Here is a 17597-nt window from a genome sequence, read left to right on the forward strand (position 1 = left end):
CTCTCCAAGAACACCTACTGAAGGCAAGCCTGATGTTTCACTGCAGAGATATTCTCGTGAAGTCACAACCCACACTGGAGGTTAGAGCTGCACAACTTGAAGATAATGAACCCGTTCAAAACCAGGCTTTCAGCACTATGAAATTGGAGCCTTACCCCTCTATGGTCTCTATATCCTTGACCCCAAACACATCTTCTAGGTCTATACACTAATAAAATCCTTCACTAACAGGAAAAGAATTCCTGCAGCTGAACTGGAATCACCTTCACCTCAACAGGGACAGGGCTGAAGCCCACTGAAACTTTCTCAGCCAACTACCATGTATTGCTCCACACTGACACACAGAGACCCCCGCCAGATGAATGAATTTCTGCATCTCCTTCAGTTCTCACCTTCCATGGCTGCCTGCAGTGCATTGATGGGATCAATTTCAGTGATGATGACTCTAGCTCCAAAGCCTCGCAGAGCCTGAGCACAGCCTTTGCCCACATCACCGTAACCTGCCACGACTGCTACTTTTCCAGCAATCATGACATCTGTAGCACGCTTGATGCCATCGATGAGGGACTCTCTGCACCCATACAGGTTATCAAACTTGCTCTGAGGAAGAAAATGGAGCTGTTTCAAACAGATGAAAGTCACTCAAGTAAAAATTCCTTAGAGAAACAAAACAGACTTGTATATCAGTACTACAAACCAGGAGACTGACAGCCAGCTAAATACTTTAACCACAGTGAGGGATGGAAAAATAACCTGGTTTGATATTTTTACGTATCCAGTTTCTATCTCTATAGTTATTTATACTAGATATGGGCTTCAGCACACACCCATGAGAAGTATTTCGTATATATGTTGTGTCTACTGACTAGGGCTTGTACATGTTAAAAGCTTGTTAGAGGTAATCTGAATTTATCAAATAAAAGCACAAACAATTCTTGCATACACAGGTAGGTAGGTCTTAAGTTCCTTAACCAGATGATCACCAGTTCTCTGCTGCTGTTTATCAGACAATGAACTGAGCCAAGTGCCACAGGCAGGCAAGACAGCACCAGAACTGCTGGCCAAATGATTAGCACGCATTCTTATTTTTGCAAGACACATGCACCCTGCAGAAGCAGCAAGTTGCCCACATCAACCATGAGAAATTGGTTCCTGAAGCCCAGGAAGATGAAAATTGCATCTTCCTCCAGGTTGAGTTACACTAACACTGCCAGACCTCACCACTGCTCAGATCTAGAAAAATCCAGCAAGAAGCCATTCACAATACTAGTCACTGCAGCCAAGAACCCCTGGATTTCAGCTCCTAACACCCCATCACACAGCATCCTCTACTGTAACATTTAACATGAGCTTAACAGCCCAATCTCCAAAGCAAAATTCCCCTGCCAAGTCAGATGTTAAACAGTATTCCACTTGAACATCTTCCTAAACTCACAAACACATATTGCTGTACTGATTTTTGGAATGCTCCTTCTTTTTCTCCTTGGGCCCTTTGTTTTGACCAGGAAGATGGGCTGTATAAACAGTTTTGATTATCTGAAGAGTTACAGAAGCCAAGAATCTAAAAAAAATTTAAAAAATGAAAAAAAAGTCTGACTACACAAGTTGTGCTATGCTTCCCCAAGGCATGGGTATAAAGAACTCACCATTTACAGCAAAATTCTGGTCTCAAAGCCTGCTCTGTGCTTTCTACAGCTTTAGGTCACCAATCACTCTTGCTTTCACTTAACACAGATAGCACTGTCTGCTATAAGCAATCTTAAGACTGTGTACCTAGATGTGAGTAGGGGCACAAATGGGACCTACCTTGCAGCTATGACTGGTACCATCTAGCTTCTGTAAGGTGATGTTACAGTTTGGTTTCAGCCTATAGCTTACAACAGTAAAATTTGTATAATATAAAAATGCAGAAGTCTATGTATAAAAATGTTGCAGCTATGACTCCCAATGCATTATCTCAGCAAGTTACAAGGTAAGCAGCACATTGCTCCCAGCCTCAGAAGGTGGCCAAGGACTAATGTGTAAGAAGTTATACTTCAGCTCCAGACGTTCATGACTCAGTGCCTCTAAGTTATCACAGGCCTATCTGCCATTAATATTTCAGAATATTTGTGTTGCCAGTCCTCCAAATTCCAAAGTTAGTGCCTGTTGGTAATCCTCTTTTCTAGTCCTCCAGCAGATTTTCCTTGCGTTACATGCCTTCTAATGGAGGAAAACAGCATGGTCAGATTTGATTCCTATTCACCAAACCCCACAGTTGCAATTGGAGCCTTTCAGACACCATTGTATTCCCATGCAAGGTAGCAGAGTGCCAGATGCAGATATCTGTACCACCCAAAAACATATTTGGGTGGCAGGAGGGAAGTGCTGACCTGGATGCTGCCTCCCTGTCTCTCCAAGTACTAGGATAGGAACCTAATGCCAACTGAAAATATCAGCCTGGGAGAGCAGAATGTGTCATCTCAGTTGCATGTCATCCTGGAGATCTGTAACTGTGGATTGTACAAATCTTTTACTACATAGATACCAAACAGTACTTGAAAATAAGCACTTGTTTGGCACTAGAATAAAGTGAGGTCAACCCAAGAGGCTTTTTTAGAAACATCTGAATTACCAAATCTATTAAACTAATAGTTATTATGCAGGAGGCACAAATCTAGGTGAAAAGATGCAAAGAAACAACAAGCTTCTTCCAAGACCAACTGGATTGCAGCCCACTAGCTATGAAATAAAAATGCCAGATGCATTTTTGTGAACAGAAAGGAGATACTCTTCAGATAGCAAACTGCAGAGAAAGCAGACCAAAGAGTCAGTGAGAACTTCCATGTCCAATAGGATAATGCTAGCATGGTAACTTGAAATAGATTTAGCAACTAGATTTTAAAAACATCTAGATGCATAAACCTTAAGTACACCTGAAATCCCCACTATAATTCACCTGCATCCAAAAATCGCCAGCACCCGTTAAACACCATTCCCCTTCATCCCTCAGTTCACCAGAATTTGTCTCACAAGCAGTAATATAGCTGCACAAGGAATAAATAGCTCCTTCCCCATCCTTTGCAACTGCTGCTTGCAGAGATACCTTGCCAGATCAACCACCCTTTTAACAGCCACAAGCTCGTGTAGGTCATGCTCTCTTTTCCAGCTGGTACCTGCCACCTACCTGTGAGCTTTAAGCTACTCAGAGTGAGGACATGCTCCTTGCCACAGGAATTGGCTGTATCCCAGGAGCCATGACTTGGAAGGGTGTTTTCACATTATTAAAATGCAGAAGAATGCATGTCCTTACACACAAAAAAGTCCTTTATGTTCTGAAAACAGGGTATTTACAATGGCATCTCCCATTAGATATCACGGGCTCACTTCAAGGATAAGGTGAAAATCTGTTCAGCACCAGGTCAAGAATAGCTCAGCAAGAGGAGGAATACTTGCATGGGACTGACAACAACCCGAAACCAATCCAGTCAGACAGCAGAACACAGCAGAAGGGGTCTGGCTGCACTACCTTGGTGACAGAGTCGTTAACATTGATAGCTGGCACTTTCAGGGTCCCATTAGCCTTCATCTTGTACAGGTTGTGAACTCCAGTGGTTGTCTCTTCCGAAATACCTCTAATTCCTGTGAGGAGAGTAAAAAGATTCACCTTAGCTGAGTTAACACTGCTGCAAACCAACACATCCAGGTGCTGGGAGCATGCTCTAGAGGCCCAGGTTAAACAAACCCTTTGCAGGAAGCAGAAAAGAGATAAAAACCTTCACCTGGATCCTCAAACAGTAGTTTGAAACTTCAAACCAGTTTCTTCCCCTACAAAGCAATTTAAGAGCAGGACAAAATATTATTTGAAAAAATGCAAGGAACCAGGGGAGTCAGGAAAAACCCCACTAATTGCTCACAAAATAATCAAAACACTCTTTTGCAAAAAGGGAAAGATGTTCACCACAGTGATGTTCCTATATCATAGTCAATTCTTGCGAGGTAGCTTGAAAGGAGATGGTACCTAGATAACCACACTTAAATTTAAAGCACTTGGATCAAATGGAAAAAAAAAACAACTAAAAAAAAAATCAAATACGCAGTTCACCACTCCTGTGAGTGTATGAGCTCATCACCTCCTGTTGTAATCAACTTCAGCTCTGATTAAACAGCAGAAATGCCTCCACTAAGCCTGGATAGCAGCTAACGCGAAACTTCAGTTTCATGGGTATTACAAGCACAATCAAAAAAACATTATTTCAAATATATCCTTGTTTGAAAACAGTCCAGGTGGCAGAGACCAGAGAAAAAGGACTGTCTAGAAACACCAACATTATATAATGGACTAAGATCCTGATAATACAGGAACTTTCATGGCATTACCTGGCTCCACATTACACTGAAAGCCCAAGCTGTAAAGGCATCCTCCTGCTTTAAGGATCCTGACTCTTCATGGACCTTTTGACAGTAGCCAATTGTTCAGAAATGGCATCACTGCACATGACTTCTGGATCTCTCTCTCCTCTTCAATGTCTCAATAATATCTCATTATACATAAACTGTCTAATTGCTACACTGGGCAACACCTTGATTACTTTGAAAGCCTATCTGCACAAAAAGGTACTCCATGTATGACAATCAGACTAAATCTGAAACTAAACTATCCAGTCTGGCTGAATTTCCAATGTAAAAGATATGGTCATTATATTTGTTCTTTAAGGACTGGAGGCATACCACAAGACAATTACTTTGTTGAAGTATGAACTACTGGGGGATATAGAGGAATTGTGCTAAATCAGGCTTAAACCACCAACACAAGCAACATCTCTATAAAGAGATCCATGTGGCATTTAGAGCTAATTCAGATTCACAAGACAACAAAAAATATGAAAACAACAAATACCAAGTTCCACATACACCAGTGATGCAAAGATACTGCCCCTCCAGGCAAGCAACTTCTCACATTGACCTCAGAATAAAATTGAAAGGATGCTCATAAGCAAAATAATTTTACAGTCACTTTGACAGAAAAACTGAGAAATAAACAACATTCATAAATCGATCTCTCCAGGCCCTTTTATTGACGACAGCCCAGGTTATCCTATGTGAGTGCATGTAAACAGAGACATTCCTTCTTTTCATATATTTTTTCTTAATTCTTCTCTCTCATTATATAACATATAATCACTCCCAACTCCTACAAATATTTTTTATCCACATTCTATCCACAGCCCTCCCAGTATTTAAAAAAGGCGAGTAATAGCCTTCCTATTTCAAAAACAGCAAAAGGAGGAAGGCCAAAGGACTTGCCCAAGATCCCCAGGCAACAGGAGGGCTCTCAACCGCTGCCCACGCAGCTCCTCCGCAGCCAGTATTACTTCAGGGACAGGCAAGTGGGAACCAACAATAACCCCCAGCAAAATCCCCAACATTATTTATGTAGTACGTTAATTCTGTGTATCGAAGAGAAGTGTCCAAGTGCCACTACCTCCCCAGCCACCAAGGCCTATGTGAAATTTATAGGACAGGACGAATAACTGGAGAATCACCTCTGCAAACAGCGTGCAGAACAGTCATCCCTGGCGGGAGCAATGGCAGTAGCACAACCCAAGGGAGGAACAGGAACAAAGCTAATGGGATCAATGCCTGCAGCTGAGCAGCTGGCTTTACCTACAGAGGACAAAGAGGGAGGTCAGCCACCCAAGGGGGCTGCAGGCTCCAGGGAGGCTCCCTGAGACCAGACGAAAGGACACTGGAGGGCAGAAAGGCCAGAGCACATATTTCAGAGCCACACGTACCTGCACCCACCAGGCACCCAGGGGTGCTGTGCCTCCTGGGCACGGCTCCGTAGCAGGCTGCAGCGGCCTGGCTCCTGGGAGAAGGCAGGCGGGTGCTTTGCCCCAGCCCTGTGAGTTCCACCAGCCCAGCTGGAGCATGCACCACAGCGCCAGCTGCCCAGCCGCTCAGGTCACCCCCAGCGACGGGGGGAGCGAAGGGGAACCCCAGATTTGTACCAGAGCTCTAATAAGTGCAAAAGAATAAAGCTTGTTAAAATCAGCTTCAAAGTTCCGGGCCCGGGGCAGCGCAGCTGGGACCCACGTGCCCCACCCCCGCGTGGGCCCCACTCGCGCTCCGCGGCGCCACAGCGCCCCCTAGCGCCGCACGGCCCCCCCCACGCACGGCCCCCCCCCCACGCGGGACAGCAGCAGGCAGGTGCGGGTGCTGGTCCAGACGCATCCCTGCTGCCTACAAAGCTGCCAGCTGATCTGAGCCAGGCGAGCTGCCAGCCACCGACACGGGCAGCTTCAGTTTCAGTTCCCAAGTGCGATTCAAAGCAGTTTTCAAACCAGAATTTGCTCAGACATCCCAATGGAGCCCAAGACACGCAGCCATTAGACCTTCCTTTCACTTCCCAGACCACCAGGCAGAAGCACCAGCACTGTGTCACCCAAGGGAAACCAGACCAACGACACCAGGAGGACATGGAGCCTTGTTAGGATTTACCCCCACAGAGGTCTGTCACCGCAGACCTCTAAGGGCCTTCAGGAACCACCCTCCCAGGCAGTTACCTAAAGAGAGAACAAATTTAGGTTTTAACACGTTCAGGGCTTGCTTGGAGGGAACAAGACAACTTAAAGAACATTGCTGGGTGCACAATGAAATATAGCAACAGTAACAAGTCTCCCAAAATTATCAATCTTGCAGTGCAACTGCCTCGACCAAGTACAACCACCCCCTTGTGAGGGAAATCTGTGGGAGATTGTGACAGAAACCTCCAGTTCAAACCTGCTCTCTCTCTTCTGGTCTGTCTGGCAACTAGGAGACACGCTCATCCTTCAAAAGCTCTCCTGGCTAACATTGCTAAGCCTAGCAGATTGCCTTTAAAATTGCACCAAGTGAACCTCCTACCATGTACACCAGCAGCCTCCTGTCCCTGAAGGCCACCTGCCTGCTGCCCCCAGGTGACATTTACAGCTGGTCTAAGCTACTTTGCAACTCTGCTAGAAGTGCTGCCTACACCACTTCGTTTCAATGCCAGAGTGACTTAAGTGACTGGAGAACAGCAGGCGGCCTACAGCAAGGAAAAGGCTGCATTCAACTGGAGAAGTCTTGCTAAACACTCAGACCCGCTCTGATCCCCTGTACTTCTTACCTGATCAGCGAGCCAGTCTGCATCAGGCCACAAATGTTCCAGTCTTCTCCTTCCCTTCTCAACAGCAGATTTCTGCAGATGCCAGAGACCTCCCTTGCACAAGATGACTTTCTCCTCTCTCTCCTTTGTTCAGTTCTAGCTTTCCCCCTACTGCCTCTATTTGTCTTGGGTTTAAAGGCATTTAGTTCAGCAGAATAAGGCCACTCTGCCCTCCAACAGCAGTCACAACTAGGGAGAGGCAAAGCTTGCTGAGCATTTCCACCCAGCTATTTAACGCATCTCCTAGTTGAAGCAGACTTGAATGAGCCCTACTTTCAACTGTTACTTCCCACTAGGACTGAACTAACTTCTATTCCAACGCTTCAGCTACTTCTAATTTAAGACAGACAGTTCCCTTGCCCAAAAAACTTGTCCAGCCTTTAAATGGCATATGGCACTTTCAGATGCTGCATGCAAAAATGTCTCCTGCACTCACGAACCCCTCTTTTGACACACTCTGCATGCTCTGCTAATATTGCTATTGCCCTACCTCTCACCCAAAGAGGTCCAATATCATCACAAGCCCTTGGGATATTAGCCTTGTATTTTCAAGATACAAAAAACGGATGCTACTCAGCTTAATTTAAGCAGTCTTTACAGCAAAGGGTTAAGCACAGAGCTCAGTTAAATGAGATCAAGACCACTTGGTGGGTCCCATTCTGGAAGTTTTGCTGTTTCCAAGGAAAAATGGACTGGAAGGTAAAACAGATCACATTCTGTCACCCTCCAGTGGCAGCTTTAATTTACTGAACTGCTCCAAGGAAGCTTTTCAGCTATGGTCAGTGCAGGTAGTGCACGCACAGGTTTTAGCAAGAGAAAAGTTGACACGTATGGCATCCTGCCTAGACTAAATACCCAGTGGAAAAGCCATTCCTATGAATTTAGGAAGCAACCCCAGGCAGAAGGGATGTTTTTTATCCATGGGAGACTAGAGATGGATGGAGACAATCCAACTAGGAGACAGTTCAACAGCCATTGCCCTACTGCACCATACTATACCAGAGAGCAAAGGGCCAGAGGGGAGAAAGAAGCAGACAGCAGGAGGGCTGGAAGTATGAAAGGGGCTAAGCACAACGACCCCCAGGAACAGGGACACCAACTGAATTGTTGCATGTGCATGGCAGGGAAACAACCTTGCAAAATAAAGGGTATGAACATGGAAAATTGACAATGCCAGGAAGACAGGGAGGAGTGACCAATTGTGTTATTCCTGGGCATCAAATAGCAGGAAAGCAAAAGGTCATGAACATCAGACAGAGGCAATCTAGGAAGCAAGAGACCTTCGATGGAAGACAGGGGGTCCCAGCATGGCTGAGCAGACACCACCAAAAACCTCTCATTAGTTTAAGTAACAAAGATGTTCGGTGTTGAATTACTCATGACATCAGGCTGAGGATGAACAAGAAAGTGAGGCCTGTCACACAGATGTTGGCTGTCTTCCTGGTGCCCCTACCCGCATGAGCACATGGATGGGGAGCAGCCCCAGACTCCTCCCCTCACACAGCCCTAACCATGGCCTGCCACCTTCAGATTTTTTTTCCTCCATAGCTTCCTCTAAAGTCAGTCCAAGTCAGAGGAGAGCTGATCCAGCAGGCTCCTACAGCAACCTCACCTCTACAGACCAAGGTGCACATCATCACACCCCACTGTATCTGTTTAGTTTCCACCCCATAGCATCATCCAATTTTCTTCATATCCCAGATCAAACATGCTCTTTAGCAACACTGGGCACCTGCGACCTGCAGCAGCACAGATGATGGACACTGGCAGAGCTAAGGAGAATCTGCCATACTTGCCAGGCATAGACCAGCCTGCTACTGCAGGTCACATGAGATTCCCTTCAGATAAATCTTTTTACATAAACACATGCCAGCAACCCCACACTGATCTGTTTTCAGTTTTGCTAACTTACACTGAAGGAAATAAGTCAAAGCAAGAGACCCAACCCTGACTCCACCAGCATCTGTGCTGACAAACTGGGTAACACCTTGTAGTTTATAAGGTTAGAAAACTGTTCCCTTTCCAAAAAAGACTACAGGTTGTCATAACTTCATCCAGAGGTTCACTAAGAGGATGGGGCAGAAAAAAGCATTAATGTTAAAAATATTAATTGCAAGCAGACATTAAGCAATCCTAAAACACAGCCCTTTTCCAGGAAGCTTTTGGCAAGTCAGCAGTACCACCAGATTCTCAGGTAACGGGCACTGTGAAGGACAGCCAGAAAGACAGGTCACTGTAGCTTACACGCTACAGAGATGGAAACAGCTCCTGTTGGTAAGAAGATTCTGGTCTTGGACTGTAAGCAATTCTCATAGACTTATTCATAGCCTGTTTGTACATGCCAGTTGCTCTTCCTTCACCCCTTTTACACAAGCAGGGAACTCCCATAGAAACAGACTGTCTAAACAGCCTCCCAAGCAGAACTGTGCCTGACAAAACAAAATACACATCACCTTTCAAGAGCTGTGGGTATTTGGTATGAACTAGGTTGGTAAGGTCTCCACCATCATCCAAAATCATGTTGAGGGGCTGCCCATCCTTGAAGTACAGGGTCTGCTCAATGCACCACAAATATTCCTCATCAGTCTCCCCTTTCCAGGCAAACACTACATGGGAACAAACACACACAATTAGCCAGTTTCTTACTCAGCACGTAGTAAAGCAGCCAAAGGAAGATTTCATCAGCAACTCTCAGTAGCAGAGCAGACAGACAGATGATTATCTGTGCCTGCAGGCCAGAAAAGACATTTGCATTAGGAAAAAAAAAAAAAAAAAAAAAAAAAAAAAAAATCACAGAATGAGAAGTGAAATCACTTTGCCTTCTGTTCCAGGCCACAAACTGTCAAAATTTTGAGACCTCACTGCTAAGATGGAGAAGGCAAAGCAAACCAAAAGAGTTATGCTCGTAACACTGCACTTGCTCCCCTAATACACCCTATGATACCAGGGTTTAGAAATAGCCACTAGATATATTGATACAGATAAATGAAAACACAACTACAGGATTTTCCAGCACAGCAGAAAAGAGGGATTAGACTTTAGCATGAATTAAGCACCAGACTAAACTCTGAGTTTAAATTCTAGTCTCTAGCACAGCACCCAAATCTAAGCTGCTGTGCATTGTCTGCTCTTATTGGGGCATATTTCTGTATCAGTACATCTACCACCAGCAACATGCTGCAATCACTAGCATGCTGTATCTAGCAGTATTTTTGCCTTTCCAGGCATTTGTACTGGCTTCAAGCTATACTTGAGCCTCAGTGGTACTCAGTCATCCAAACATATATCAGGCATATGATTTACAAGCCCCAACATTTGGCAAAATTGTCATGTTTTCACTGTTCACACAGAATACTAACCTTGAGACACAGAGAGACAATCATGCAATTGTCCCATCTGAAGAAATGTGCATCAGTATCTCATATCGTATCCAAAGGATCAGCATTCCTCCATGGTCTCATGAACTCAGTATGTGAAGTCCAATATTAACAAAAAGACCAAGTTCCACAAAACAAGGATACCAAGGGCAGAGGTCAAAAACTTAGACCTCTGCCCTCCACCTGTAAACTGCTCTTCAGTTGAGTTTTGGGTGTCAAAAGCAGTGAGGAAGGCAATATCCTAACATCACATCTAGAGAGTCCCATCTGGTGCTTTGCCATCACATGCCAGACAGGCAGAGGAGGCAATGCTTGCAGCTAGTAATGCCAAAGGAACTGATAAAGGGACTACTTTCTTCTGTTAACTTAGAACGGACCACTGCTAGGAAAAGACTTGTGGCCATAGCTAATTAGAACAGAAATGAAAGACAGCTCCCAAAGCAAAGAACCAGGCTGCCAGAAACCAAGTTTAGCCTCTGCCAACATCCAGGCTCAGGCCGTAGAGTTCCCAGCACAAAGCCATGAGGACTGTATGTCCTTCAGGCTGAGTAAGACAGCAGACAGCTTAACGTATTCATACTGATCTGCAAGGTATTGCTTTTTATTGGAAGGTGACATTTAACAAAACAGCAGCATCCGGATAAACCACTTCAGGGATATTAGGCAGCAACACAGCTGGTCTAGCTCTAGCCTAAAAATATCTTGAGCATTGACCCTGTCACTGTAGCTGTGAACAAGGCAGTTAACATCCCTTCGCGGACTGCTGTTTAGCAGCAGGCTTGTCAGAAAGCACCACACACACCTACACACCAATCCATTTAATTAACTAGCCCATTCAATCCTCTTAATGACCAGGCTTAAAGCTGGTAACATACAGCCAGGCTCTTTCATAGCCTAACACCATCCATTGTCAGGAGTACTGTGCGTAGCCTGATGCAATGCAGCTTGAATTCAATGTCCTGTTTTGTAACAATCACTGCTTTTGATGGGCTATTTCTATCCTGAAGCTTGTTCAGAAGAGCTTGATTTGTACACAGTTTGATTTAGCTAGAACAGGCAGTACCCCCCAACTCGGAGCCAAATCAGAACATGGAAAACTTACCAGGGATACCAGCTTTTGCAATAGCAGCTGCAGCATGGTCCTGAGTGGAGAAAATGTTGCAGCTTGACCATTGTACCTGGAAAACAACCCAAGTTTTGTTTGCTGAACAAAGTTCTGAGATATTAGCCACTCTCTCCCAGACACAGGAGTCCAAAAGGGAGCAAAAGCAGGAAGGTATATTTAGTGCAGATTTCTGCCTTTCTCAGTAGCTCTGCAAAGTTGAGGTGAAAACAAAAGTGTCTGACTAGGCCGGGAAAAATAATGTCACTTTGGGAGAGAATGTAATGGAGCTTTAGTTGTGCCACATATTCAGCCATCTCCTCACTCACGAGAGCTTCTGCCAGACAGCCAGCGCGTACATTCAGCTATAGTCCTTCAGCAAGTGCACAGCAGGGCAGGTTTAGAAAGTTTTGGTCAATAAAGTTCAAGATTTTCAGAACAGCCACATAGCAAGTGTCCACTGTGTGATATGGACATGCAGCAACACACCTGCTGGCATGCAGCTGAAACACTACACTCGATCAACAGGCATTCTCCAAGATTATGCTCACCGAGCTGCCACTCTGTGCTCCAGTCACGAAAGCTTTTCCAGCTGAGCTAAGCATTTTCCACACATTTCATAACTAGGCTCAGGCACCTAGAAAAGCAACAGCATGTTGCTGAGTTGCACTGAAAAGTGTCTGCATACCTACTGCAGCTCCCCAGTGTGCAGAGAAACCACCACATCCCAGAGCCACACATGTGTTCTCACTCTGCTCCCTACAGGGCTGACTGGCAGGTATTTACATGCTTATTTGTAAGCAGACCTTGAGGAAAGAGGGCAATAAGGCATAATCCTTCAGCCTGTTTTCAGATACTCATCCTACTTCATCAAAAGTTGACACTTCAGGGTAAGGGCTCCAGCAGGAACCACCTCATCTGAGCCTACACAACCAACACTTGCCAGTGAAAACATACCTGGCAGGAGCACAGGAAAACTGAATTTATTATGTTAAGCACTGTACCTCCTCACCTGAGTTTTTCTAAGCTCTCTCCATCTCAGTACAGCTAACATCAGGAGGCACCGTGAAATTCAAAGTATACAGAATACCTATATATTGTTTACACTTCAAGCACTTGATGCAAGACATAGGCCACTTCAGCTCTGCATCCTCAGATCCGTAACACCAGTTTGTGATAATGGCATAGGCCCTAAATAAAAGGCACGTCTAATGGGCTCAAAGCCTAATATTTACATCACTGGTTATGAAGAGGATGCATTTTTATTACAATTTAAAAACTTGTATTCTGAAGCCCAGAGTATTTATTCTATCATTGTTAACTTAGCCAAAAAAAAGTTACCAAGGATACCAAGATTACTATGCTGCAGCTACATCCTAATGTAGGGTATGGTTTCATCAGAGTTTCAACCCTTCCCCTCAGGCACCAAAGTTCTGGTAGAAAAGGTGACCCAGGGCAGAAAAGGTGATCCAAACTCAAGTCAAAGTCTAACACGCAGGCATCAGGACAGGGAAGGAGCCAACACAACAGCATACATCATAAAGGCACAACCACAACTTAGGCTTAGAACTAAATCTCTGCAGGTACCTCCCTGAATGACTTGGATGAATCCCAACAGCACTGATTTGGGGTTGTGCTCAGACTAAAGCAGCTTGGCAGTGTCTGAGCAAGCATACAGCTGCCACCTAGGCCAGCCATACTGGGATACAGCAACCAAGAGAAGCAGCAAGAAGCTTCCTAAATTTCAGTGGCTACTGCTTTCTCTTAAATCCTGTGGAGGGACAAGAGTTTCATACACAGAGTAGCTATAAAAGCCAGGACTGTGTCACCTGATAGCCACAGCCTGAAGCTGAACAGTCATTGCTGTATATGTAGCTGTGACAGCTTAATCAGGCAGATTTTAGTTTTGTACGGCTAGCTCCTGGTTATTGAACAAATTTAGCAGTACGTAAAATAGAAGTGAATTCCTTGGTAGTCACTACTCTCTTTAGTGTGCCTGCATGACCCTCTCCATTTTGAAGTGCAACATTCTGCAAAGCTCTCCACCATTTGCAACCATGGAACAGCTCTAAACAGGCTAAAGGACACCTGCACAACAGCATGACCAGGCTGACCTGGCACGCTGTCTACACCTACCCCCTCCACTTCTTGAGGAAACGTCTTAGCTGCTACAAAGAGAGCACCTCCCCTTCTCCCAGTGCATTTTGATCAGCATGACACTGCTCAACTCTTAACTGTTCCCACTGAGGGAACCTAGATAGGGCATCTCTGGGCAGCTTGAGTTTAGGCAGCTAAACTTCAGCAAGAAGGAATTTCAGTTCACATAGGTACTTAACATAATCCATCATCAGGTTCCAGTCAGCCCCCTGCTCAGCACAGAAGCTATGTGGATTGTGCTCAGATGCCTGGCTCTCCTCATGCCCTGCAGGGTAAACACTCAATGTTTGGACTTCATTCAGCAAGACAGGCAGAGAACACAATGCAGTAAATGGCTTATTAGTATCTCAGTCTTTAATAAAGGACCAAGGTAACTGGTCCCCATAGTTACACAACAAATTCAAAGTCAGTGGAGCCCACAGGCCTGGATCACTGAACCACACTGCCTCCCTGTTTTCCTGCTCAAGGGCCAGCATAAGCCCTCAGAAAGCTTCATTAGTTTTTGCTGACTTTACCAGGGCATGGTGTGGTTCTTAATACAAACTAATCTGTGCTGGAGGCAAGCACTACAGCTTCAGCACACAGCACCGCATGCCCAAGCACAACACAGCTGTGTGGGAGCAGTTTTTGGCACCTCTGCTCAGGGTGCTGTACGCACAGCTGACAGAGTGGCTGAAGCCAGTGAGCCAGCCCAAAATGGTTACTCATGCAGATGCGACTTGTCCAAAGGAAAGATGCATACCACATCCCAGAGGTGCATGCAGCACTGGTGACAAGGTTTTTGCTTAAGGAGAGAAGGCATAATCCATCCATCTGGAGACTGCAGCACAGTCTCTTCCGAAAAGCACAAATATTTGCCAGGATCCCCCAAGGTAGTTATATAAGCAGAAGCAGTGCCCCAGGCAGAGCATTACCTAAAAGCACGCTGAAGGAGAAACTCAGAGACACTTTACCTCCGCTCCCAGCTCTATAAGGGTCTCTATGAGAACTGCTGTCTGCACAGTCATATGAAGGCAACCGGCAATACGTGCACCTTTCAGCGGCTTTGATGCAGCATACATCTCCCGCATCTTCATCAGCCCTGGCATCTCATTCTCCGCAATCTCAATGGCCTTTCGACCCCAGTCAGCAAGGCTGATGTCAGCTGCAAGAGAAGTAGGACAGGTGTCATAGTTTAAATAGCTGAGACCTTGGTATCTGTTCACACACTTGTGGATAGGTATTGGCTGCAACAGCTGAACTGAACAACCCGCAACAGCTGGGAGAAAGACCATATTCCACTTACTATGGTTTTTTACTATGGTACACAGGCTTTCAAACAGGTTTAGGCCAAACCTAACAGCCCCTCTGAAAAAAGTGTGCTCTATATGAGCATATTAATCAACTGATCTAGCATGCAGACATCCTGATGCTTGTTAATTCAGCAAGCACCAGCCTTAAGCACTCCCCCTTACAGACACTGCCCAAGGGTCTGACACTTCCTATAGAGATTTACTTCCACAGTGTTAAGACTTGTATGGGGGGGCTGCCTGCACAGCGATAACTTCCCCATGAGCCACATGTAGCATGCCCCCTGCCAAGTGCACCAGGAGCTGGGCCCAGCCCCCCCCCCCCCGCCTTGGATCCACAAAAATTATTTTCAAGGCACCATAACTACTTTAGTTACAAGTCTCCTTCTGCCTTTGTACACAGGACCTACAGTAGAAGTTTGGCTAAAACTGAACAAAAGAGACCACCTCTGACAGGCTAGCTCGCAGTAGGAAACACCACGCTCGGCATGGGAGCCTGACTCCAGCCCTGCAAAGGGACAGGTCAGGCAGCAGCCGCACAGGTGTGCCACCCAGCAGCACCAGCCACCACCAAGGTCCCCTCGCACTCTGTCAGCTCCCTCGGAGACTTCAGAAACTTACCATTTCGCTTAGGAACATAGCCAGACACTTTTCTTTCACCTACCTAGCAAACACAGGCTGTTTAAAGCGCTTCAGAACACTAAGACCTGAGTCAGACTGCCACGTGCAATATCGATAAGCTAATTGCATTTTGCTCCAGCACGAAGCCCAGGAGGCAGCAGCTGCCAGCCCTCAGCCTGGCAGGGAGAGAGAAACCCCCAGGTGATGGAAGGGCCACGGACACAACGGTATCGGGGGGGGGGCGGGGGCTGCTTCTTGAACTTTACCCCTTTTAAGGGCTCAGTGGTTTTACAAGGGCTGCTTAAGAATATATCCTGTAGTATTTCAGGTTCATAGCCTCCTGATAAATAATAGCAAATTATTTATGAGCCTGAGCCTTACAGGGTATCTTCTCTTTGATTTCAGCCTTCAAAGAACACGCAACCCTTAGTAACAATTTAAGGGGTTTATGGAGCTTCAAGCCTACAAGAACACCCGTCAGATCCCATTGGGACGTGTGTAACACGAGTCCCAGCCGCGAAGCCACCCTCGCACTGGGGGTGAGGGCCGGTCCCCAGGGGCGGCCCGGGTGGTCCCGGGGGGCCAGGGCAGCCGCACTCGCCCAGCCGTGGGCCGCGGGTGGGCCCCGCCGGTGCCGCGCTGCGGGAAGGGAGCGCGGCGTCAGAGAGCCGCTGCGGCCCCCGGCGCCCCCTTCCCTCCCCGCGGGTCCATCGGCGGCGGGAGGGCCGCGGCGGAGCTCCGGCCCTGGGCTCCCCGCCCGCGCTGCTCGCCCCCGGCGGCGGCCCGGCCGAGCGGCAGCTGCCATCTTCCCGCTGCCGCGCCGCGGCCCGGCTCCCCGCCGCAGCAGGCCGGGACCGCCCGCTGCACTCGCCCCGGCCGCCGGGGACCGCGCCGGGCCGCGGCTCGCACTCACCCACTTTGTACGGCAGCCGGTCCGACATGCTGGCGGGCCGCGGCACGGCACAGGAGAAGGAGGCGGCAGTGGCCGCGGGAGCGCTTTAAGTAGAGGCGGGGCCGGCGCCTGCGTGAGGGGCCGGGCCGGCATGTGCGCGGTGGCACCCGGCCGGCGCGGACTCTACCGGCCCGCGCCCTCGGCCCCCAGCGGGCGGAGAGGTCCCGAGCCGGCCCCAGCGGCGGCCCCCGGCGCCGCAGTGGGCTCCAGGGGCCTGGGCCCTGGCACCGGGGCGAGCCCAGGCCTCAGCGGGGCCGGCTGTGCGGCCCGGTGGTGGCTGCGGTGGCCCGGCCGGCCGGCGCCGGGGCAGCCGCGCAGGAGCAGGGTGTCGGGGCAGTGCCGGGCAGCCCCGGGACCACATCTGGCCATGGAGCCACTGCGGGCACCGACCGGGCGGCACACCGCGCCTGCTCTCCTGCCAGGTTCCCCCTGCTGCCCCATGGGGTCTTTAGCAGACACGATTACTCGGCAGTGTGGCAGACCACACGCAGTGGAACCCGGGCCGTCAGGCGCAGACGGAGCCGAGGCACGGCATGAGAGCTGCCCTGCCTGCCTGGACCTTGGACTTGGCTGCGGCCCGCGCCTCTTCCGGCTCCCGCCGGCCTGCCGGTGCGGGGCAGCACCGGTGCGGGCAGGCCTGGCGGCCTCTGCCCCCCGCCGCAGCCAATGCCCACTGCACACGCAGGAGGCAGAGCCCTGCTTCAACCTTGCCCGGGGGTCACCTGCGTGTTCACTCCTGTTCTGACATTGGAAACACGTTTTTCATAATCCTCAGTCATAAACTGGGGTGAACTTTGCAACCAGGGTGTTACACGCCTTGTATCTGTGAAATACTTAAAAATGAGGCTCCCCTCATACCCAGAAATTCTCACTGAATTATTTTGAAAAATTTGAAAACTTTCTCAGTGCTGAGTTCACCCCAAGACCCCAG

The 17597-nt window shown here is 47.7% G+C and overlaps 1 protein-coding gene and 1 long non-coding RNA gene across 3 annotated transcripts in view; both read right to left on the reverse strand.

Moving 5' to 3' along the window:
- LOC119155173 (adenosylhomocysteinase) overlaps positions 1 to 16749 on the reverse strand; it is a 28859-nt gene extending 12110 nt beyond the window's left edge. Inside the window, exons 1-6 of one of the 2 annotated variants that reach the window (XM_037403463.1) lie at positions 16628 to 16749; positions 14758 to 14948; positions 11648 to 11723; positions 9622 to 9774; positions 3509 to 3621; positions 393 to 600 (exon numbers count right to left, since the gene is read on the reverse strand). In XM_037403463.1, coding sequence (XP_037259360.1) covers positions 393 to 600; positions 3509 to 3621; positions 9622 to 9774; positions 11648 to 11723; positions 14758 to 14948; positions 16628 to 16655 — 769 coding nt within the window. In that variant the 5' untranslated portion in view covers positions 16656 to 16749. The remainder of the gene's footprint in view (positions 1 to 392; positions 601 to 3508; positions 3622 to 9621; positions 9775 to 11647; positions 11724 to 14757; positions 14949 to 16627) is intronic. The other variant, XM_037403464.1, reaches the window with a different exon arrangement.
- LOC119155175 lies at positions 4506 to 9615 on the reverse strand. Its single transcript, XR_005106628.1, has 2 exons — positions 5775 to 9615; positions 4506 to 5646 (listed from the first exon to the last, which is right to left on the reverse strand). It is a non-coding gene; the product is annotated as an uncharacterized LOC119155175 (long non-coding RNA).
- Positions 16750 to 17597: the final 848 nt, after the last annotated feature.

This window comes from Falco rusticolus, chromosome 10 (genome assembly GCF_015220075.1).
Source record: "Falco rusticolus isolate bFalRus1 chromosome 10, bFalRus1.pri, whole genome shotgun sequence".
NCBI lineage: Eukaryota > Metazoa > Chordata > Aves > Falconiformes > Falconidae > Falco > Falco rusticolus.